Here is a 23,903-nt window from a genome sequence, read left to right as displayed (position 1 = left end):
GTTTGTAGCAGTATTATCAACAATACAAAATTATGGAAACAGCCCAAATGTCCATTGACTGACGAATGGATAAAGAAGATGTGGTATGTATAAACAATGGAATATTAATCAGCCATCAAAAAGAATGAAATCTTACCATTTGCAATGATGTGGATGGACCTAGAGTATATTACTTTAAGCGAAAGGAGTCAGTCAGAGAAGTACAAATACCACATGATTTCACTCGTATGTGGAATTTAAGAAACAAAACACATGAACACATAGGAGGGGGGAATATCAAAGAGGGAAATAAACCATAAAAGACGCCTAATGATAGAGAACAAACTGAGGGGTGATGAAGGGAGGTAGTTGAGGGATGGGCTAGATAGGTGGTGGGTATTAAGGAGGGCACTTGTTATGATGAGTACTGGGTATTGTATGGAAGTGATGAATCACTGAATTCTCCTGAAACTACTATTGCACTTTATGTTAACTCACTAGAATGTAAATAACAATAGAAGACTATGTGTGCTTAAAGAGGTGAGATTGTCAGAATAGAGGGGACTGTACAGTTCTTAGATCCAAGTAGATGGGATCAGGTCCTGTGCCTCAGGAGGGCTCATACTATGAAATACCAATTTTTTTAATGTTACCCTCTGCTGCCTGAGTGTTGTCCAGTTGGGGTGCCTAGAGCGGGGATCTGCGCCCATGTGTGTCCAATCCTGTTTCTCCTTCTGGGATTGTCTCAGGCCTTTATCCCATTTGAGTGGTCTACCAAATACCCCAGGAAATGCCAAGATTGATGCCCATGAGGTTCTCTTGAGGGGCCTTGGCTATTAAAGGCGCTTCTCTGTGGCAGTGTTTCTTTGGGCTATTACATGATAGTGTACTGACAGAATGGAGGTGACTCATGGATTTTGGGAGATTCAGACTCATGTGGGAGAGGTAATAAAGCATCAGCCAAATTACCATACCTCTCCTGGGCCCATGAATTTTGTAATACAGTTTTAAGTTAAAGTTTTTATCCACAGTTCTGTGTAGGTTTCCAAATGTACAGCTTTTTTTTTTTTTTAAGATTTTATTTATTTATTTATTTGACAGAGACACAGCAAGAGAGGGGACACAAGCAGGGTGAGTGGGAGAGGGAGAAGCCAGCTTCCTGCTGAGCAGAGAGCCAGATGGTCTCTACCCAAGGACCCTGGGATCATGACCTGAGCCGACGCCCAAGGACTAAGCTACCCAGGTACCCATATCTGCATTCTTCTGAGGATCTTAAGTTCATCACTGCAGCTTGAACAAAACTTTCCAATCATATATAAGTTAGGTTGACTGTTACTGTAGAGACAAAACTAATAGCAGCTTAAATAACAATATTTTCTGATGCTGGACTCCTGAAAGGTAAACTCTAGACCCAGTGTGGGAAAGCACGTTATCGCCCAAGAACTGGACAACACGAACTTAGCCCCATAACCATTGTGGAAACCGTAGTACCCCGTCTCCCCAAAATCGCAAGCACTTCCGGCCAAGGAGGATGGGAAAGGGGACAGTGTTCTCCGGATTTCTGGGAAATGTAGTCCGTCAGTTAGGTAGAGACTCGGCTACTTCCGCAAGGCGGCCGGGAATGAGGAATTCTGGGTAGTAGAGCTCCGGCGCAGCCTGGGGGCGGGACGGTCTCAGGCACTTCCGTTCAGGTGGCCCGGTTGTTGCGTGTTCCGTTGCGGGCTTTCCTGTGGCAATGGTGAGTGGGTTCTGGATTCGGAACCCTCCTGAACTTCCCCGGGTGCCAGTACCACTGGTCACTGTTTTGGATTTAGAGCTCCGCGCGCGAGAGGGGGCTCGAGGGCTGGAGTGACGTTCCCCTCCAGGAACCCTCTTGGCGTTTGGGGCGGTGGAGCAGCGTATGGCCTGGTGGAGGGGCTCCCCAGGCCGCACACCTTTCCCTCGCTCAGCCCTTTTCGCGCGGTTGAACATTGGACCACTTACTTAAATTTCCTTGGCTCTAGTGGGGGCGCGCGCGCGCGTGTGTGTGTGTGTTTATAGTTGATGTTTTCTGTAAAATTGGGGTGACATCCTACCTTCCTATAATCCAGTGTTTTGAGACTCAAACGAGATGGTAGGAATAAAAATCTTAAGGACAGTTCCTGCCCCGTGGTGAATAGTGGTCTCTTGGTATTAGACTCTTGAATTTTGTTAAGTGCTCAGTAACCAGACGGTCACCAGTATCGTGGCTGCAAGGAGTCCTGGCACTTCTTTTTGATCCCTCTAGGAAGCCTGATCGTCCCGAACCCCTTCTGAGGTTACTCCTGTGAAAGTTAATAAAAGCAAATCAGCTTTAGAGTGGAGTCACAGGCTGGCAGGGGAAAGCCCTCCTGCCCTACCCTAACTCTTGCCAGTTGTGGACCCACTTGGAAGAGACCACTTGATACTATTTTAGCTCCTAAGTTACTATCCAGAGGGAGGAAGAACGGCTTTCCTGCCCCTGCATCCGCCCAAACTCAGCCAGTGAAGAGCCACTATACTTCCAAGCCGCAGTTCACTCCCTTGGACTTTTGTGTTTAGGACAGCATTCTCAATTTCTCCCTTTCCCCTGTACAGGAGGGTTCCTCCCCTTTGTTCTGTGGACTTGCCCATGGTTTTGCTATATACAACTGGCAGTTTAATTTTTTAATTTTTTTAAAAAGATTTTATTTATTTATTTGACAGACAGAGATCACAAGTAGGCAGAGAGAGAGAGAGAGGAGGAAGCAGGCTCCCTGCTGAGCAGAGAGCCCGATGCAGGACTCGATCCCAGGACCCTGAGATCATGACCTGAGCCGAAGGCAGCGGCTTAACCCACTGAGCCACCCAGGCGCCCCTGGCAGTTTTATTTTGAAGGTTAACCCTCCCAAACCGTTTCCAGCTGGAAAGGAGGAGGGGCGGGGTGGGGACAGATTATCCGATTTCTCAGAGACAAAGACAGAATTATGGTATTTCAGAGCCTCCTTTCTTTCCTTGGCCTTTATCTCAAAAAAGACTGCATTTCTTGTTGCACTGTTGTCGATAAGTAGTTATGTCTGAAAATTGTTGATATTCTTGCAGCTTTTATGAGTTGAAAACACCAAGGCCTCGCTGCTGCCAGCTGTCAACTGTTCTTGCATTTTTTTCCTTCACACATCTCTTTTTTTCCCCCCAAAGAATTAGAGATTGTGCTGTAGACAATACTTCTTTTTCCCTAAATGTTTGCATTGTTAACAAAAATTGAGTAAATTTCAAGACTTAATTGACTTTATTAAATGATTCATAAACTGGGCAGCATCCCATAAAGCAAGTAGAAGGCAGCTCCCAGGAGTTGTACAAAATGGAAGGTTTTTGTAGGAAGGAGGATGGGGCAGGGAAATTATTAGCAAGAGGAAAGAAAGGATTGTTTTAGGCAAGGTCATTTTCCCTTGGAGGGAAAAGCAAAGGATCTTGTGCAGATTACCTCATCTTGAAGACACGGAGAAGGCCTGGGTGTTAGATTAACTTCTTAGGTGCTTATCAGGAAATTCCTGAGTGACTGGTTAAGAGCGTGTTTCTGGGGGGGAGATTGAAATTGCAGTTAGGTTAGGCGTTAAGCCCTGGTGGGTGACTTGGCCTAAGTGATGCCATTTTAGTCCTGTGTTTTTCCTTTAAACAGTTTTTACTTTCTAGGAATCAGGATAATCTCTTCTATAATCACAGTATCTAGATCAAAGTCAGAAAATTACATTGTTAATCTGCTGTTATCTGACCCTCAGTCCATATTTAAATGTGTTCTGTTTTTCATTTAAATTTCATTTAAAATCCTTTTATCCTTTCTGTTTCCCCCTGATTAAAGCCATTTTTGTGGGCTGCCTTTTGCTGTCCTGTTTTCTGTTGTGTCCTTTAATCCAAAATGATTCCTCCTCCTCCATTATTTTGTTCGTGATGTTTTTGTTCATGATGTGGAGGCAAGAAATATCAGAGAAAGTCCATCTTTTGAATTTTATGTGATAGACTTCACAGTTTGCGGATTATGTGTAGTTGGCAGCAATTCCACAGAGCTGGTGAGGTGGCCTTTTTAGTCAGCATAACAGGAGCTGAAGGACGTATTTTGGTTTTTATATTGGTGATGCCAGTTTTGTTCACTTAGCGAAGGAGAGCTCTGTGCCATTTTACCACCGAAGTCACTGTTGATTTTTGTGATTTAAGTTTCCTGTGGGCAGACATGTTTTATTAGCGGGCTTTCTGTTGTATAGATCACCATCTGCTTTCCTCCTGCTTCTTTTTTCATTCCTTCAAATATACATTCTATACAGACTCTGAGTCCAGGTTTGTTAATTTAAATGAGATGTTGCTTATCAGACCATGCTCTGTTTTATATCTCAAAATTTTCCCTTTGCATGTGTGCAGTTGAGTGCTTTTTGTAACATTGAGTGGTGCAGCTGTCACCATAATTCAATTTTAGAGCATTTTCATTCTTATAGTAAGACCCCTTGTTACCATTTGTAGTTAATCCGTGTTCTCAACAACCCCAGACAACCACTAACTTCTTTTCTGTCTCTATATTATGAACCCTTTATTTAAATGGCATCATACAAGATGTGGTCTTTTGTGACTGGCTTCGTTCACTTCTGTTATTTTCAAGGTTCATCCTTGTACACATCATAATTTTATTCCTTTTTATTGCCCATTAGTATTTCGGTGTGAACATACCACCCTTTGTCCATTCACCCATGGGTGGACATCTTGGTTTCTAGTCTGGGGTTCCTATAAATAACAGTGTTATAAATACATTAAGTACTCATTTTTGTTTGGAGATAGGTTTTCATTTCTCTTGGGTGGATACCAAGGAGTAGAATTGCTTGGCTGACTGGTAGCTTCTGGTTTAACTTTTTGATAAACTGCCAAAACTTTCAGATTGGCTTCATCATACTGTCCCCATCCACCCCGCCCCTAGAATCTTGTGTTTCTTAATAGATACTAGAAACCAATGTCGTTATTGTTTGGGAAAGTGGCTGTCCACAACAATTTAAAAATTACCGCTAAGGTAACACAGTATGAGGGAAGACAATGTGGCAGAGTTGACTGGTTTGTCAGAGGTTCAGTCAGGTCCCTGCGATGTCTTTTGGTAGAAGTCACATGTATAAGAGCAATTCCATACTGCAAGAGTGTCATCTTTTTTTTTTTTTTAACCAGAGCTACAAAAATGAGAAACCCTGAGTGTATTCAGAGTGTTGTCCAGCTCTCAACAGTTCCATGAGTTAGAAAAGTTAGAAATATTATTGTCCCAGTTGTACAGATGGCAAAATTGAGGAAAAGAGATGTTATTAATTTGCCCAAGATGATAAAATTAGTGAGAGGCGGAGGTAGGATTTGAGCCCAGATATCGTTGCCCCAGAGAGATAATTCTTGCTCGACTCATTATGTTGTCTCAGTTTCCATCATATCAGCATCTGAACTGCTACCTTGAGAGCCACAGGATAGCACAAGGCAACACACAGCAACAGTGTGTGTGTTGTGTAGGAATGAACTAGCCACTCCAGGACTGGCTCCTCGCGCTGTGGACAGCAGCAGCCACCTGAAGGAAGGGGCTCCTTGGCTAATTCACAGTAAACATTCATGTAGGCGAGCATCATCCCTGGGCACCTATTCATGTCCTTTTCTGCCTTTCCAGACACGACCAGGCACACGTCTGCCTTGCCAGGACTCCGTATTCTGGGAATCTGTACCTCTCCAGAAGTAGGAAGAAAAAAATGACCACATTCAAGGTGCATATGGCTTGCCTTTCTTGCTGTTAAAATTCCATTTCACTACTCAAAATGTTACATGTTGGGGCACCTGAGTGGCTTGGTTGGCTAAGTGTTCAACTCTTTGATTTCAGCTCAGGTCATGATCTCAGGGTCCTGAGATTGAGCCCTGCTTTGGACATGTGCTCAGCCAGGAGCCTCCTTAGGATTCTCTCTTTCCTTCTCTGCTCCTCCCTACAGCTCGCTTTCTCTCTCTCTCAAAAAAAAAATTTTTTTTTTACATATTTTTTTCATTTCTTGGGGTGGCTCAGGGAGAACACCAGGCTAAATGACCTGTTTATTCTGTATTTGTTTTTAGCATTTGTCTTATTTTGTCATTATTCATTTTATTTAAAAAAAAAAAAAGGTGCATGATGAGCACTGGGTGTTATACACACCTAGTGAATCATTGAGCAGTGCATCAAAAACTAATATAGTATATGTTGGCTAATTGAATATAATAAAAAAATTAAAATATATATAAAAAAGTAAAACTAAATGTGGACTAATTAATAGGAATGCCCAGTTTTCCTGCTTGCTTTACCACTGACAAATCAACTATTTTTTATTTTCTTGTACTCTTTCTCGTGTATATTCACATTTATTAATATTCATGATATATATCTAATATTGACTTGTGCTTCTTCATTTAACATTATAGAACATTTGTTATTTGTGGTTATATCACATTTCTATTAAATTGATATGTTTTTTAAATTTTTAACTACCTGCTGCTTAGGTGGCTTAGGAGTCTGTTTGAAGCAATACTGAGGTGATAATTTTCCTACCTGCAGTCTTTTTCTGCAAAAAAAAAGAATCACTTCTCCAAATAAGCTACCTATTTTTTCTCCTCAGTGTATCAGGAGCTCAATAATGAAAAAGTATATTTGACATATGCAGCATTAGAGTTTTGTAGATAGAATATTCAAATACGGCACATAGACTCTTAATCTCACAAAACAAACGGAGGGTTGGTTGCAGGGGTGGGAGGGAGGGAGAGGGTGGTGGACATTGGGGAAGGTATGTGCTATGGTGAGTGCTGTGAAGTGTAAACCTGGCGATTCACAGACTTGAACCCAGGGGCTAATAATACGTTATATGTTAATAAAAAATAAAAATTTTTTAAAAATAAAATAAAATCTCTCTCTAAAAACAAATTCAAATACTACACAGCACAGTAGGCTCTAACTGCCGCTTTAATGCAAATCTCGGAGATTTTCACACAGGAAGAGCAGGCTTCTGTCTGTCTTATGTCCGAATCATACCCTACATGTCACTTAACTGATCTACTTTTATTCCATCATGTATTAGTTTTTTCAAAGTAACGTATAACTTCAGGTTTGTGTGTATGTGCATATACACAGACTTCATTTTTTAGGGCAGTTTAACATTCACAGTCAAATCCAGAAAGTACAGAGATTTCCCACCCTGCCCCCACACACCCACAAACTCTCCCATTGTCAACCTCCACCATCAGAGGAATATACTTGTTAGAGTGGGTGAACCTCTCTCCATGCATCATTATCACACTGAGTCCATAGATTACTGTAGGATTCACTCTTGATGTTTTTTTCTATTGGTTTGGACAACTTTGTAATGATGTGGCCCCACCATTATAGTACCCTATATAGTACTTTCATTGCCTTAAAAACCCTCAGTGTTCCACCTGCTTATCCTTCCTTCCCCAAACCCTTGCCAACTACTGATCTTTTAGACTCCACAGTTTGTAGTCTCCATAGTTTAGCCTTTTCCAGAATGTCATATGGTTGGATTCAAACAGTATATAGCCTTTCAGATTGACTTCTTTAACTTAGTCATATGAATTTAAGGTAACTCCATGTCTTAGCATGACTTGATAGCTCTTTTTTTTTTTTTTTTTTTAATCCTTAAATTATACTCTGGTCTGGATATACAGTTTATCCACTTACCACCTAAGTGACATCTTGGTTGCCTTCTTATATATAAGAAGATATATCCCTCTGTGCTGTCCCTCTCAGTCAAGGTTGATTGTAAGATTGAGGCAACATGTGCTTGGTGTTGTAGGAGATGGTGACATTCAAGGATGTGGCAGTGGTCTTCACCGAGGAGGAGCTGGGGCTGCTGGACCCCTCCCAGAGGAAGCTGTACCGAGATGTGATGCTGGAGAACTTCGGGAACCTGGTCTCTGTGGGTGAGGACACGAGCCCTCTGTAACTGAATGTTAGTTCCAAGAATGGCTTCGTATCCTTGGGTTTTCAAGGTTTTGGGGCCCTTGAACTGGTTCTCTGAGTTTGGGGATCTGACTTCCCTAATATATGTAGGACTCGCAGAGAGCATTGTATTTTTTTACCAACAGGTAGATCTTTATTTTGTTGAAGAAATGTAAATGGATAGTATACAGCTCTATTAGCAGCTTTTAATGAAATATATTAGCAGCTTTTAATGAAATAAACAAATTAGATAGTAGCAATCCTCCTCACACTCTTCCAAAAAAAATCAAAGAAGAGTAATTACTTCCTAACTGATTCTATATACACGTAGGAGACTTGGCAAATGATATGTCCTCCAGTGGGTCATGAAAAGAAATGTGTGAAAAACATTGCTACTGGTTGTTTGAAGAATAGGAAGTAGGAACCCCATTTTCCAGTGAATCTTATCTAGAACGTGTTGACTTCAAGCATATGACTTTGTGCGCTCCCAGGGCATCAACCATTCAAACGAGGTGGAGTCCACTTGGTAAGAGAAGAAAAGTTTGGGATGATGAAGTTAGCAACCCAAAGAAAAGGCATTTCAGGTAAGAACCAGGTAACCATGAGTCTTGGAGGCAACTCTCCAGTCTGACATTTCTCTGTGCTTATTTCGATCACCTTGTTCTAAATTGCCAAACCTCTTTCCTGGGTTATCACAACAGCCTCTGTGTGGGTTGTCCTGCTCCCACCCTTCCCATCCTACATCTGTTTTCACAGAGTAGCCAAAGGGATCCTTAGGTAATGCAATTGACATTGACATTCCTCTGGTCATAATCCATTATGGCTGGGCGCCTGGGTGGCTTAGTCAGTTCAGCGTCTGCATCTCAGGTCATGGTCTCAGTGTCCTGGGATTGAGCCCCATGTTGGTCTCCCTGCTCAGCCGGGAGTCTGCTTCTCCCTCTCCCTCTGCTCACCCCCACTGCCACCACTTGTGCTCCGTCTCTCTGTCTCTCAAATAAATAAATAAAATCTTTAAAAAAAAAAAAAAATCCATTATGGCTTCTTTTTTTCCCCCGGCCTTCCAGTTAAAACCACTTGAAGTGGCTCCTGGAGTCCGCCAGAGTCTGCTCTGCATCCCCAGTCCCTTTTGTTTGAATACATCTTCTGTCCTCTCTCTCTTATTCCATTTTTATTTTTCTTTCAAGGTTTTTTTTGTTTTGTTTTGTTTTGTTTTTAAGTTATCTCTACAACCACCATGGGGCTTGAACTTAGGACCTCAAGATCAAGAGTTTGCAGCCAGCCAGGTGCCCCTCTCGCTCCATTTTTCCACCCGTGTTGTTCTCCCTGCTGTTACTCAAACCAAGGATACTGTACGTTGCCTATTGCTGCCTTATCAAATTACTATGAATATAGCAGACTAAGCAATAAAGTTTTAGTGTATTTTTGTCGTTCAGGTATGAGCTCTGACACATCTCACTGGGATAATACCAAGGTGTCTACAAGGCTGCATTCCTTCTTGTCTCCTACCTTTCCAGACCGTTACAATGACATTGCTTCCTCCCAGACAATCCAGAATGTTCTATCTGTTTTTCTGATCAGCTGATTAGCACCTTTCATTGCCTCTGCAACCCAATTAATATAACATAACATGTTCACAGGTTCTGGGTATTAGACATGGACATCTTTCTGGAATCATTATTAAGTCTGTTACAGAAGCTTCTCCCTCAGGCTCCTTTACTTCTTCATTCTGCCAGGAATATTCTTTCACCAGAAATCTTACTGGTTCTTCTCTTCCTCGTCCAGGTCTTTGCTGGGTTTTAATACCATGCATGACGCAGGCCTTCTAACATTCTGTGTAAAATACAATGCTTATGTCACTCCTGTTGCCTTCTGTTGTGTCTCACATGCTTTTGTTTACCTCTCACTTCTCTCTCCCCGGTGGGTATAATCTGCAGGAGGAGAATTTTATTTGTTTTGATTATTGATGTGTCCTCAGTGCCTAGGCCAGCAGACTCATGCAGCAGATACCTATAACTATTGACTTTGTGAATGAATCCATGGATAGGAGAATTTAACTGTATTTCTTGCTGTTGGTGATGTAGAACAGTTAATTTTTCTGAATGCTTAGTATAGGCTTTTATTTTTATTTTTTTATAATTTTTTAAATTAACATATAATATATTATTAGCCCCAGAGGTACAGGTCTCTGTTATTACAGGCTTTTAAATTTATTCCACAGCTCACTAAAAGTCTTTAGTTTGCACCTTGAAAAAACGGATGCAAAAAAGACCAGATGATCTATGTGCCAAGTTTTCCCACCCTGTTTTCAAAGAAGCAGCCCAGAAGCCTTGTGAGAAAACAGGACATAGTCTTTCTTTTCACCATTCCATGCCTCATGGCAATCACTAATAAGTGACCATAAACCAGAGTGAATTGAAGATATTGAGGAATGTTACTTGTCCTCAAATGGCTGCCTATATAGTTTCTACTTCTTTAGATGACTTGGAGTGTGGCTGTGTGTGCCCACACCACAGAACATCCTTTCCCTGTGGCTTTCCTTCTGTAGTTGTTTCTGGGAAGAAAAATCTTTTTTTTTTTTTTTTAACGTTTTAATTCTAGTTAGTTAACGTACAGTGTTACAGTAGTTTCAGGTGTACAATATCGTGATTCAGCACTTCTGTACATCACTCAATGCTCATCACAAAGGCCCTCCTTAGTCCCCATCACGCATTTCACACACACACCCCCACCTCCTCTCTGGTCACTGTAAGTTCTCTGTAGTTTCTTGGTTTGTCTCTTTTTGGTTTTTTTCCGCTTTGCTCATTTGTCGTCTTTCTTCAGTTCTTTGTATGAGTGAATTCATATGGTACTTGTCTTTCTCTGACTTACTTTACTTAACGTTATCCTCTCTAAATCCATTCATGTCCTTGCAAATGGCAAGATTTCATTCTTTTTGGTGGAAGAATAATACTCCATTGTATATATCTATCCACCACATCTTGTTTATCTGTTCCTCGATCAATGGACACTTGTGCTGCTTCCAGGGATGCCTGTATCCCTTTGAATCAGTGTTTTACTATTCTTTGGGTAAATACCCAATACTGCGGTTGCTGGGTGGTAGTATAGTTGTATTTTTAACTTTTTCAGGAACCTCCATACTATTTTCCACAATGACTGCACCAGTTTGCATTCCTACCAGCAGTGCGATAGGGTTCCTTTTTCTCCACATCCTTGCCGGCACTTGTTTCTTGTGTTTTTTATTTTAGCCATTCTGACAGGTATTTTGAAAGGGGTTGCATTAAATGTGTAGATTGCTTTGGGCAATATAGACACTTTAACAATATTTGTTCTCCCAATCTGTGAGCATGGAATGTCTTTCCATTTCTTTGCATCATCTTCAGTTTCTTTTATCAATGTTTTATAGTTTTCAGAGTACAGGTCTTTCACTCTTCGGTTAGCTTTATTTATTTTATCTCATTATTTTATTTATTTATTTATTTATTTATTATTTTATCTCATTATTTTTGGTGCAATTGTAAATGGGATTGATTCCTTAATTTCTAATTCTGCCGCTTCATTATTGGTGTGTAGAAACACAACACATTTCTGTACATTGATTTTGTATCCTATGACTTTACTGAATTAATTTAATTCAGTAAATTTAATTAATATCAGTTCTAACAGTTTTTTGGTGGAGACGTTCAGGTTTTCTATATATAGTATCATGTCATCTGGAAATGGCAAATGTTTTACTTCTTCCTTATGAATTTGGATGCCTTTTATTTCTTTTTGTTACTTCCTGAAGCTAGGAATTCCAGTACAATGTTAAATAACAGTGGTGGGAGTGGATATTCCTGTCTGTCTTATATTTTTTTTTTTGTAAGATTTTATTTATTTATTTGACAGAGAGAGAGATCACAAGTAGGCAGAGAGGCAGGCAGAGAGAGAGGGGAGGAAGCAGGCTCCATGCAGAGCAGAAAGCCCAATGCGGGGCTTGATCCCAGGACCCTGGGACCATGACCTGATCCGAAGGCAGAGGCTTTAACCCACTGAGCCACCCAGGCGCCCCTCCTGTCTTATTCTGACTGTAGAGGAAAAAGCTCTCAGGTTTTTCCCTTTGTGGATAATGTTACCTGTGAGTTTTTCGCATATGGCCTTTATGTTGCCTTTGAACCTACTTTGTTGAGGGTTTTTACCATGAGTGGATGTTGTACTTTGCCAAATGTTTTTTCCACATCTATTCAGACAACGATATGGTTCTTACCCTTTCTCTTATTGATGTGATGTACCATGTTGAATGATTTGCAAATATTGAACCACCGAGGCAACCCCAGAATAAATCCCACTTGATTGTGGTGAATGATTTATTTAATATGTTGTTGGATTTGCTAGTATTTTGTTTAGGATTTTTGCATCTCTGTTCATCAAAGATAGTGACCTGTGGTAGTTCTCTCTCTCTCTCTTTTTTTCTTTTTTTCTTTTTTTTTTTTTTGGTGGTGTGTTTATCTGGTTTTGGTGTCATACTGTCCTCATAGAGTGAATTTGGAAGTTTTCTTCCCTTTTCTATTTTTTGGGATAGTATGGTTTGGCAGAATTCTCCTGTGAAGCCATTTGGTGCTGGACTTTCATTTGTTGGGGCTTTTTAGGTCACTGATTCAATTTTTTTTGCTGATAATTGGTCTATTCAAATGTTCTGTTTCTTTCTTTTTCAGTTTTGGTAGGTTATATGTTCCTAGGGATTTATCCATTTTCTCCTAAACTGTCCAATTTGTTGGCATGTAGTTTTTCATAATACTCTCTTGTAATTATTTGTATTTCTGTGGTTGGTTATTTCTCTTCTGTCATTCGTGATTGTATTTACTTGAGTCCTTTCTCTTTTTCTCCTCATAAGTCTAGCTAGAGCTTAATTAGTTTTAATGATTTTTTCCCAAAGAATCCATTCTTGATTTCATTAATCTGTTGTTTCTATATCATTTATTTCTGCTCTAATCTTTATCACTTACTTTCTTCTGCTGGTTTTAGGTTTTGTTTATTGTTCCTTTTCTAGGTCCTTTAGGTATAAAGTTAGGTTGTTTGAGATTTTTCTTCTTGAGGTCAGCCTGTAGTGCTATTAAACTTCCCTCTTAGAACTGCTGTATCTGGGCATATGGGTGGCTCAGTCGGTTAAGCATGTGCCTTTGGCTCAGATGGTCATTCCAGCAACCTGGGATTGAGTCCCACATGGGGCTCCCTGCTGAGTGGGGAGCCTGCTTCTCTCTTTCCTTCTGTCCCTCCCCGCTGCTTGTGCTTGCTCTCTTTCGCTCTCTCTCTAATAAATAAATAAATAAAATCTTTTTTAAAATGAACCACTTTTTCTGCATCCCAAAGGTTTTGGACTGTTGTGTTTTCATTTATTTCCATGTACTTTTTATTTCTTCTTGTATTTCTTGGTTGGTCCATTAATTATGTACTAGCATGTTACTTAACATGCATGTATTTGTGGTCTTTCCAGATTTTTCTCTTGTGGTTGACCTCTAGTTTCATATCATCGTGCTCAGAAAAGATGCGTTGTATGACTTTGATCTTTTTGATTTGTTGATGCTTGTTTTGTGGCCTAATATGTGATCTGTTCTGGACAGTGTTCCATGTACACTTGAAAGAATGTGTAATGTCTGGGGTTTTTTGTTTTTTTTTTTTTTTACCTTAGTATGTCTGTTAAATCCATCTGTCCCAGTGAGTCGTTCAAAGCCATTGTTTCCTTGTTTATTTTCTGTTTAGATGATGTGTCCATTGATGTAAGTGAGGTGTTAAAGTCCTCTGCTATTTTTTTTTAAGATTTTTATTTATGTATTTGAGAGAGAGAGAGAGTGTGTGTGTGTGTGTGTGTGCGCGCAAAAGCAGGCAGAGGCACAGAGGAAGAGGGAGAAGCAGGCTCCCCGCTGAGCAGGGAGCCTGATGCAGGACTTGATCCCAGGGTTGACCTGACCCAAAGGCAGAAGCTTAATTGACTGAGCCACCAGGTGCCCCAAAGAAAACTATTTTAAAGGGATAGTTAAATACAATCATAAACTAGTATCTACCAAGAGGTACACACTCGGGGCACCTGGGTGGCTCAGTGGGTTAAGCCTCTACCTTCGGCTCAGGTCATGATCCCAGGGGCCTGGGATCCAGTCCCACATGGGGCTCTCTGCTCAGCGGGGAGCCTGCTTCTCCTCATCTCTCTCTCTGTCTGCCTATTTGTGATCTCTCTCTCTGTCAAATAAATAAATAAAATCTTTAAAAAAAAAAAAAAAGAGGTACACACTCACCTATTGGTAATTTTCCAAGTTTTTATCCTTAGAACTTCTTTACATTTGAACAAATAGTTTAATGAAAGACTTGCTGAGTTCCTGAAATAAGTTTTCAGACCTTTTAGAACACAAGCCCTACTAGGAAATACTTCTTTCAATGTATCCAAAAGAAATATCTGGGAGCCTGGGTGGCTCAGTCAGTTAAGCGTCAGCCTTTGGCTCAGGTCATGATCCCAGGATCTTGGGATCGAGCCCCACATCAGACCCCTTGCTCAGTGGGGAGCCTGCTTCTCCCTGGCCTGCCATTCCCCCTACTGGTGCTTGCTCTCTATCTCTCTCGCTCACTTTCTCTGTCAAATAAATAAACAAAATCTTAAAAAAAAAAAAAAAAATCACATGTATGTAGATTTATATAGATGACTGTGTAAGACAATTCATGGAGTCGCTCCACTTCTGTCAGTAATGACACTCAGATAGTTACTGTCCCTTTTTCCTAAATGCTTATTGCATGATTTTAAGTTTATTTTACAGCTGACTAAAAGGCTGCAGTTTTCAATTAGAAAGACTGTGGTAAAAGCCTAATTTATCTACATTCAAAGATTTCTCACACTCTGTTTTGAATGAGAGATTCCAGAAGCCTCAGAAGAAACCAGTTCATAAACTTCATGTGGTCTTTTTACCCCTCCTGGTTCTTGTCACCTTTGATTCTTTTATCAGGAACACCGACCTCCTTGTGGGTATTCTGACTTCACAGGAAAACTGCAGTTTCCTCTCCCTTTTTAATTTCAGCTCGGGTCATGATCCCAGCATCCTGGGATCGAGTCCTGCATTGGGCTCCTTGCTCAGCAGAGAGCCTGCTTCTCCCTCTGCCTGCAGTTGCCCCTGCTTGTGCTCTTGCTTTCTTATTTCTCTCTCTGGAAAAAATTAATAAAATGTAAATTTCAGATATCCTAATTAAGTTTCTGTGTGTATTGACACAGGAAAATGAGATGAATTACACACATTGTATAGAATTTGCAGAAATACTTAGAATATATAGCTAAGAAATACTTAGAATATACAGCACCAAGTTCTGGGTGCTTGATACATAGGATTGCAAATTGTTTAAGCAACTACAAAGTTTAGAGGGAAAGTTTACATGGACCCCTGGCACTCAACACCAACTACAGGTTTGAGAGGATCCCAAAATTGCCTTCAGATTAAATAGTTTTCTAAAGGGACTGGTAGAATTCATGAATACTGTTTTACTCACAGCTGGCGTTTATTACAGGGAAGGATACACCTTACACTCAAGCAAGAAAAAAAGTACTTGAGAGGGAGTTTAGAGAAGTGCCAGATGCAGAGTTTTCTTTGGTTTCTTTCAGTTGGGTCAGGGGTGTGTTATTATGTTACTTTGCAAAATGAAGGTGAACAGTTATACCCAGGATGTTACCAATTAGGGAAACTCACCTGATCCTGTGTCCAGAGTAATTATTGGAGCTCTGTCATTTGACTAGAATAGACTGAATGGTTTCATATGGTTTTTCTCAGTCCTTTGGTTCATACCACCAGGCGATTGAAAGCCCCACCTAAAATCTTAGTCTTGGTGTTTCTGGTGTGGTCTGCCTCATCCCTAAATCATATTGTTAAACCGTCTAATGTGATTAAAGACCCTGCGGCACTCCTTTGAGGCATGACATGCCAGGGGCTTAGAACTGTCTCCCACATGTTAAGGACAAAGGCCTTCACTGTGTATATAATTTACTTGCCCCATAATTTACTATTTAAGAGTTTATTTCTGTGCTCAGTTAGTTGTGTCTGATTCCATATCAGCTCAGGTCTCGATTTCAGGGTGGTAAGTTCAAGCCATCCTGGGCATGGAGGGTTTTGTTTTGTTTTGATAATAAGTGTTTACACTTATTTATGAAATTCAATAGAAGCAGCAAAATTAACCTGTATCATGGTCATTAAGTTTTTGATTTCTAATTTGTATATCACATATGAGGCTTGGAGTGATTCTAAATTTGTTTCATTGATGCTTAGTGCATAGGAGCCTACTGGACTACCTCTTGGTTTGTGTAGGCATGATATACACTAGAAGGATGTAGGGATTCTGTCCTGGATTCATTAAAGTCCCATGCTCTTTGCCAGCTGCTAAATGGTTGAAGACACTGAACAAAGCTTTCATTTGTCCACATCTGCATTCTTTGTCATTTTAGGAGACAAAGTCCAACATGAGATGGAGACTATTGCTAAAGCAGAACCACACGAAGAACTTTCCTCCTGGCAAATCTGGCAACAGATAGCTAAAGACTTAGCCCGGTATCAAGACTCCATGATAAAGAGTTCTCAGTTCTACAAACAACATGATTTACCTGGCCAGGTTGGGGCAGGACTGCCTATAACTCACTCAGGCCAGAAAACTTACCAGGGAAATGGGTGTAAAAAGTTCTTCAGTGATATCTCCAACTGTGATCTTCAACAGTTAAACTCACGAGCGAAGTCTCATACATGTCGTGAGTGTGGGAAATGCTTCTTTTATAGCTCAGCACTTCGTATTCATCAGAGAGTTCACCTGGGAGAGAGGCAGTATCGGTGTGATGAATGCGGTAAGGAATTCAGTCAGAGCTCACATCTGCAAACTCATCAGAAAGTCCACACCATAGGGAAGCCATTCAAATGTGAAGAATGTGGGAAAGGCTTCAGTCGTAAATCAGAACTTAGTAATCATTGCAGGTTACACTCGGGAGAGAAACTTTATAAGTGTAAGGGATGCGGGAAGGCCTTCATTAATGCTTGTCATCTTCAGGACCATCAGAGAATCCACACTGGGGAGAAGCCATTTAAGTGTGATATCTGTGGTAAGAGCTTTCGTCGTAGATCAGCACTTAACAGTCATTGTGTAGTCCACACAGGAGAAAAACCATACAGATGTGAGGATTGTGGGAAGTCCTATACTTGGCGTTCACGTCTTCGTATCCATAAGAAAGTCCACATGGGACAGAAGCCACACAAATGTGAGGAATGTGGAAAGAGCTTCTTTTCTAGGACACATCTTTATTACCACCGGAGGTTCCACACAGAGGAGAAACCCTATCATTGTAAAGAATGTGGGAAGAGCTTCAGATGGGTCTCCCCTCTTTTGACACATCAGCGAGTCCACAGTGGAGAAAAACCATTCAAATGTGAAGAGTGTGGGAAGGGATTTGGTCAGAAATCATGCCTGCAAGCTCATCAGAAAGTCCACACCAGAGAAAAACCATACAAATGTGAGGAGTGTGGGAAGGGCTACAAGACAAGCTTGGATCTTGATGTGCACCAGAGTGTGCATATGGGAGAGAACCCATACACCTGTAGGGCATGTGGTAAGCACTTTACTAGGACCTCAAATCTTAAAGTTCATCAGAGAGTCCACACTGGAGAGAAACCATACAAATGTAATGTGTGTGGTAAGGTCTTCAGTCAGTCTGGACATCTAAAATCTCATCAGAGAGTTCACACAGGGGAGAAACCTTACAAGTGTAAGATATGTGGTAAGCAGTTCAGTTCAAGTTCATATGTTAAAATTCATCACAGAATCCATGCTGGTGATAAATTTCATCCAGTCTCATAGGAAAACAGTAAAGTGAATGTTTTATCCATAGCTGAATAGATCTCAGTGATCTTAAGATCACAGAAATGGTGCAATGAGGGCTTTAGTTAAGGCCTTAGCAATTGAAGTTATCACTCAAGAAACAGGCTGTTGAAATAATCTTTCCTTAAGCACTTAATCAAACTCTAATGGATATTAAAATTGATGTCTCCTGGAATATAATCTTCATGAGGGCAAGAAGTTTATTTGCTGCTGAATTTATATAATAAACATTGAGTAGCACTCTGTATGTGCACTTGGTACTTGTTTGTTAAATGAATCAAAGGGAAGAGAGAGACTTAGGGAAGATGGCAGAGTAGGAGGACCCTAAGCTTGCCTCCTTTCATAGATACAGCTAGACAACACATCAGTGTAAGTGACCCAGAAATCGACCTGAAGCCTGGCATAACAAACTGATGAGCTAAAGGTAGAGAAGAGGCAATATCAAAGAAGGCAGGCAGGGCAAAGATGCAGTTTGAGAGTGAAACAGACTGTGTCTGTCTGTGGTGGGGAGAAGGCAAAAAACACATTATCACAGGAAAGACAAATTCCATGAGTTCTTACAACCAGTGGGACTTAAAGCCTGGATTTTCAGTTTCTGTGGGCTGGGCTCTAGAAGAGCATGGCAACCAACCAGTGGAGATATAGCCAGGAATCAGCAGTCTGAAAATGTCAGGGGCACACGAGAGAGAAAGTGACTTAATTCATCTCTGAGTATGGCCCGGAGAGGCAGATCATGGGGACACCCCTCCAGGAATAAAGGAGTTGGTAAGCCCCATTTCCCTCCCAGGCGCCCCAGCATAAACACATGGCCACCTGCTTACAAGTTAGGTAAGGAGCAGCACCAACACTCCTTACCTAACTTGATTACACCGAGGCCTACCCACTGTGGTCCAGTGGATCTGCCTTTCCCAGGCACACTTGCTTCAGTCCTGGCACTGCAAGCCCCTTCCCCTGGAAGAGTAGAGCAAATTCCACTAACACCTCATCTGCCGACCTGCATGTTTTATGGGATGTCACATCCTGAGGTGGCAGTGGCAGCAGGTCTCTTCACATGTAGACCAACCCACATTAGATGTGCCTCAGCCAGCTGAAGACCAAGCACTGCCCACAACAGGCAAAGGGAGCCTCTGCAGATGACCAGACTGAAGGAAAAGGCAGCCAGGACAAAACAGCAGGCATAGGCAACACACAGGAGACATGCCCTAAAGCGACAGTTCCCAGGGAACAAGAGACTCCTTCATGAGGCCATTACCTCCAAGGGCCAAGAGACGTAACACTTGAATAAGACACCAAAATAGAGACAAAATGAGGAGAGTTGGCATATCACCCAAATGAAAAATGACCAAACCACAGAAAAAGACAAAGCAGATGTAAGAGAATGTAAAGTAATGTTCATAAAGATAGTCACTGAACTTGAGAAGAGTGAAAGACATCAGTGAGACCCTACCACAGAGATTAAAAAGACCCAATCAGAGATGAAGAACATAATAAATAAACACTTGATGGCATAAATAGGCTAGATGACACAGAAGAATGATTAATGATCTGCAAGACCGAGTAATGAAAAGTTTTCAAGCTGAGTAAATGAGCGGGGAAATTTATCCAAATAATTAGGGAACTCTGACTCCATTAAGCATAATAACATTTGCTTTGAAGGGATCCCAGAAGAAGAGAGAGAAAAGGGAGCAAAAAGTTTATATGAAGAAATAGCTGAAAACTTCCTTTTTGTGGGGAAGGAAACATAGCCAGATCCAGGAGGCACAGAACACTCCAAAAATCAGCCCAGGAAGGTCCACACCAAGACACATAGTTCTGGAAAACGGCAGAAAGTAGTGATAAAGGGAGAAGATGCAATATTTAAAAATTGTATCTGTAAAAGGAAACCAGCAAAAAAAAAAAAAAAATTCAGAGAAACAAATAGGAATTGAAATGCAGAAATGCACAGTACTGCATTCCACAGTATTATTTTGATAGTATCCTATTGCATTTGGCTCCTGGCATACCCTTGGCCTCTATTCTGTGGTTGGTTATTTTCTGGGTCTTGATCTCATGTTCCATTGGTTTGTACAGTAGAAATTCAACTCTCTTGTGGCTTTTCTCATTGCAGACTGAAACAATTTTAACTTTGTAATAACTGGCCATTGCACATAGCCTAACTGGACTTTCTCAACAGTGTTAAGGCAAGGGTTCAAAGTAACATTAGAAGTGTCAGATTTAGTAATGATAAAATTTTCTTAATTTTGAGTTCATCATTGATTTTCAAATTTCTGCATTTCTACATTTGATCTTAGCCAAAAGACCAAGAAGCAACCAACTTTCTGCATTTCTGTGTGATCTTATATATGATTGTCTTCTAATTGTAGCATTTTAAAAAAATCAAACTTCTCTGGTAGAAGCTATGCCAGATTTGAAGGACATTTAGCGTGTCAGCTTCCCATATTCTCCCTCATCCCCATGAAATAAATAATAGAAAAAATTGGGGATTTGGTGGTTTCATCAAATATATTAATTGTACAGAAATGACAGTTAACATGTTATTCTTGCTTGGTGACAATACATATCTTTTGAAAAGGAGTATATAGCAGAATGTGAACATGTAACTGTGACCTGGAAATCAAACTAGGAACATATGATTATGAGATTCAGACAATGAAAAGATGAAAACCACATTGATAATACTGCAGGGTTGTTTTTTTTTTTTCCCAGCATAACAGTATTCCTTGTTTTTGCACCACATCCAGTGCTCCATGCAATCCGTGCCCTCTCCAATACCCACCACCTGGTTCCCCCAACCTCCCACCCCCTGCCGCTTCAAACCCCTCAGATTGTTTTTCAGAGTCAGTTTTTAAAATGGAAATAACAAATGTTCACAATAAGAATTTGTTTCAATTTCATATGTTCCCGTAATAACATTGGGACATTAAAGTAATGGACATGTAATATCAGAAGAACATAATACAGACTTTGTGAAATCAGACCATAGTCTTCATAGCATAATAAAATTCATAACTCTCTTGTGTGTATGTGTGTGTTTTGTGTATATCTATACATAATGTGGAAGTTGATACTTAGTAATATTCTCTGGCAAGGAGTATCTCCAGCGGACTCCACACTAGAGCGCAGAGCCAAATGCAGAGATTGATCCCATGACCCTGAGATCATGACTTGAGCTGAAACTCAGAGTTGGACACTTAACTGACTAAGCCACCCAGGCGCCCCTCTATTATGTTTTTATTTCTCAGCATCAGTTTGATCAAACTAGTAAATTATGTGCAATAGTATTTGAAAAATTATTTATATGAGCCCCTTACAGTTAAAATCACCTAATTAAGATTGCTTTACATTATCATATAACCGATAAGATCAAAATTAAGAAATAGGACTCAAGCAGTATTCAAAAATTTTTGCTTTGGGGGCGCCTGGGTGGCTCAGTGGGTTAAGCCGCTGCCTTCGGCTCAGGTCATGATCTCAGAGTCCTGGGATCGAGTCCCGCATCGGGCTCTCTGCTCGGCAGAGAGCCTGCTTCCCTCTCTCTCTCTCTCTCTGCCTGCCTCTCCATCTACTTGTGATTTCTCTCTGTCAAATAAATAAATAAAATCTTTAAAAAAAAAAATTTTTTTGCTTTGAATACAGCGATAAAGTAATGATTATGATCAACCGTCTTTGTAGTTAATGCACAAGATGCATCTTGAGGCATAAGCCAGGGAGCAGAAACAAATACTGGAGATAGTAGTAACGTGGTTATATGGTGGGGGTTAAAAGAAATGATTTGAAAAAAAAAAAGCGCGTGGTTAGAGATCATAACGTAGTAGCCAAACCTCTAAGAAGAAAGAGCAGTTTTGTATGCCCACGCTTCTTGGACACCATGGTGATATTTTAAGTGTATTGACTGAAGAGCTTTACTTACAAAGTATATCTAGTAGATTCATTTTCTTTTCTTTTTTTAAGATTTTTATTTATGTATGTGAGAGAGAACATGAGAGGAGAGAGGCTCTTACCAGTAATGAAATGGAGTTAAGTCTTCCCAAATCCATGTTCCCCGACACCAGCCAAATCCAGGCTTGCAAGCAGGCCTAAGTAAGGATCCCTGTCTCAGAACTGCTATATTAACTTTCCTCCATACATGGTATACAGAAATGTATGGCCCATATTTTTTTTCTCCTTTTAAAATGTCATCAAATACTAGTAAGTCATCACCAAGGTAGTGATTTGTAACAAATCTCACCAGATTAAGCCAAAAGTACTTAACTCTTAAAACTGGAAAGACTACAGGTGGGGCTTACACCTAACTTGTGTTGCAGGAGTCCTCAAGGTGGTCCCAGCTAGTGACAACCCGAGACTGGCTGGCGTGTGTTCATGTTCGTGTCTCCCAAAGCGCGAGGCTGAGCCTCCCAACCACACTCAGTGGTAAATGCTTAGATTTGTATCTAGTTCCAGAGCTTTGGTGAGCTCATCCAGCTTCACTCCCACTTGTCACCATGGATTTCACTTTTCTTATGTGGTCCCTATGGATATCCTTATCTTAGCTTTGAACTTACCTACATTTGATAGGGATTGTTTAAGGTCATTATCCTTTCTCTGTGTTTGAAAAGGAGAGGCTTTCCAAGTCATTAACATCTAACTATATTGGTAGGATATCCATTTAAAGATCTGAGTCCAAAAAAAAAATCTGAGTCCAGTACCACAATATCTCCTGATTATTTGACACACTGTGACTGATTCTAAAGTTATCAGAACCTCTGCCTTACTCATCTGGAGACTGACATTTTGTTACATATGCCATGTTTTACCACAAATTAATTCTCGAAAGATTTGTTCAAACTATAAATACTTTCATATTTTTTTACTGACAGGAATAATGCCTGGACATTGTAAAGAAGCCCATCAACAGAAGACAGTCAAAAGAAGAAAACAGGAAGTAGTAGGAACTCACCACTATTAATATTTTGATGAGCATTCTTCAGTACCTCTAGGCATACAAGTAAGAGTTGTATAGAATTTTACAAACTAAGAACCTAATGCATACTATTTTCTTTCCCTTTTTTAAAAAAATATTTTATTTATTTATTTGACGGAGATTGCAAGTAGGCAGAGAGGCGGCAGAGAGAGGGGGGAGCACTTGATCTCAGAACCCTGGGATCATGACTGAGCCAAAGGCAGACACTTTAACCCACTGCACCACCCAGGTGCCCCAATGCATACTATTTTCTTTCTTTTTTTTAAATTTTATTTATTTATTTGACAGAGAAAGAAATCACAAGTAGGCAGAGAGGCAGGCAGAGAGAGAGGAGGAAGCAGGCTCCATGCTGAGCAGAGAGCCTGATGCGGGGCTTGATCCCAGGACCCTGGGATCATGACCCGAGCTGAAGGCAGAGGCTTTAACCCACTGAACCACCCAGGCACCACCATACTATATTCTATTTAGAGTTTTTCACTAAATTGAAATAATTCTTGAAGGTCACTTCAATAAATTGACCTACAACCTCATTTCTAGTACCTACACAGTATTCTGGCATACCAACTATCATTTTTTTTTCCCTAACTGGTTTCTTGTTGCTGAAGACCTGTATCATGGTCAATTTTATGTGGCAGCTCGCCTTGACTACAGTCCCCAGTTATTATGATAAAGTACTAGGTTTTAGGAAGGTATTTTGTAGATGTGATTGAAGTTCAGAATCAATTGACTTTGACCTAACAATTTGGGTTAGCCTGATTCAACAAGCCGAAAGTCCTTAAGAGCAGAGGAGAGCTGAAACCTTCCTGTAAGAGACCATTATTTTGCCTGTTGGTAGCATCTTTAGTTTATGCCCGAGAGGTCCATTTTGGCCTTCCTGATGTCCTGTCTTAGGGATTTTGACTTTGCCAAGCCAACCCCGCAATCTAGTGAGCCAGATTCTTGGAATAAATCTCTTATATTACTTCCTAATAATTCTTTTTCTTTGGTTGAATCATTTTGAAAAAGATTTTTGTTCCAAGAATGGTTCTGGAGGAACAGAATGTGTTTTATTTTAAAGATTTTATTCATTTGTTTGACAGAGAAAGAGTGAGAGAGAGAGAGAGAGCATACAGCAGGCAGAGCAGCAGGCAGAAAGAAAAGCAGGCTATCCAC

At 40.6% G+C, this 23,903-nt stretch overlaps 1 protein-coding gene across 3 annotated transcripts; it reads left to right on the top strand.

Annotated features, from left to right (window-relative positions):
- Nucleotides 1-1,626: 1,626 nt before the first annotated feature.
- LOC132005351 (zinc finger protein 234-like) lies at nucleotides 1,627-18,041 on the top strand. Of its 3 annotated transcripts, XM_059382377.1 has the most exons (5): nucleotides 1,627-1,717; nucleotides 5,633-5,726; nucleotides 7,788-7,914; nucleotides 8,425-8,517; nucleotides 16,380-18,041. In XM_059382377.1, exons 2-5 carry the CDS (start codon nucleotides 5,712-5,714, stop codon nucleotides 17,771-17,773), a joined length of 1,629 nt encoding a protein of 542 aa, XP_059238360.1. In that variant the 5' UTR covers nucleotides 1,627-1,717; nucleotides 5,633-5,711; the 3' UTR covers nucleotides 17,774-18,041. The 3 variants fall into 3 exon arrangements, with proteins under 3 accessions (XP_059238360.1, XP_059238361.1, XP_059238362.1); XM_059382378.1 differs by lacking the exon at nucleotides 5,633-5,726 and having other exon boundaries at nucleotides 1,658-1,717; XM_059382379.1 differs by lacking the exons at nucleotides 1,627-1,717; nucleotides 5,633-5,726 and having other exon boundaries at nucleotides 7,857-7,943.
- Nucleotides 18,042-23,903: the final 5,862 nt, after the last annotated feature.

Source organism: Mustela nigripes, chromosome 17, assembly GCF_022355385.1.
Source record: "Mustela nigripes isolate SB6536 chromosome 17, MUSNIG.SB6536, whole genome shotgun sequence".
NCBI classification, from domain to species: domain Eukaryota; kingdom Metazoa; phylum Chordata; class Mammalia; order Carnivora; family Mustelidae; genus Mustela; species Mustela nigripes.
The sequence above is the reverse complement of the archived record's forward strand: the minus strand, read 5'-3'. Positions and strand labels throughout refer to the sequence as shown.

Coding starts and splice junctions, on each gene's coding strand:
- LOC132005351 (XM_059382377.1), top strand. Junction 7,915..8,424: donor CGGGAACCTGGTCTCTGTGG/GTGAGGACACGA, acceptor GTGCGCTCCCAG/GGCATCAACCATTCAAACGA. Junction 8,518..16,379: donor CCAAAGAAAAGGCATTTCAG/GTAAGAACCAGG, acceptor TTGTCATTTTAG/GAGACAAAGTCCAACATGAG.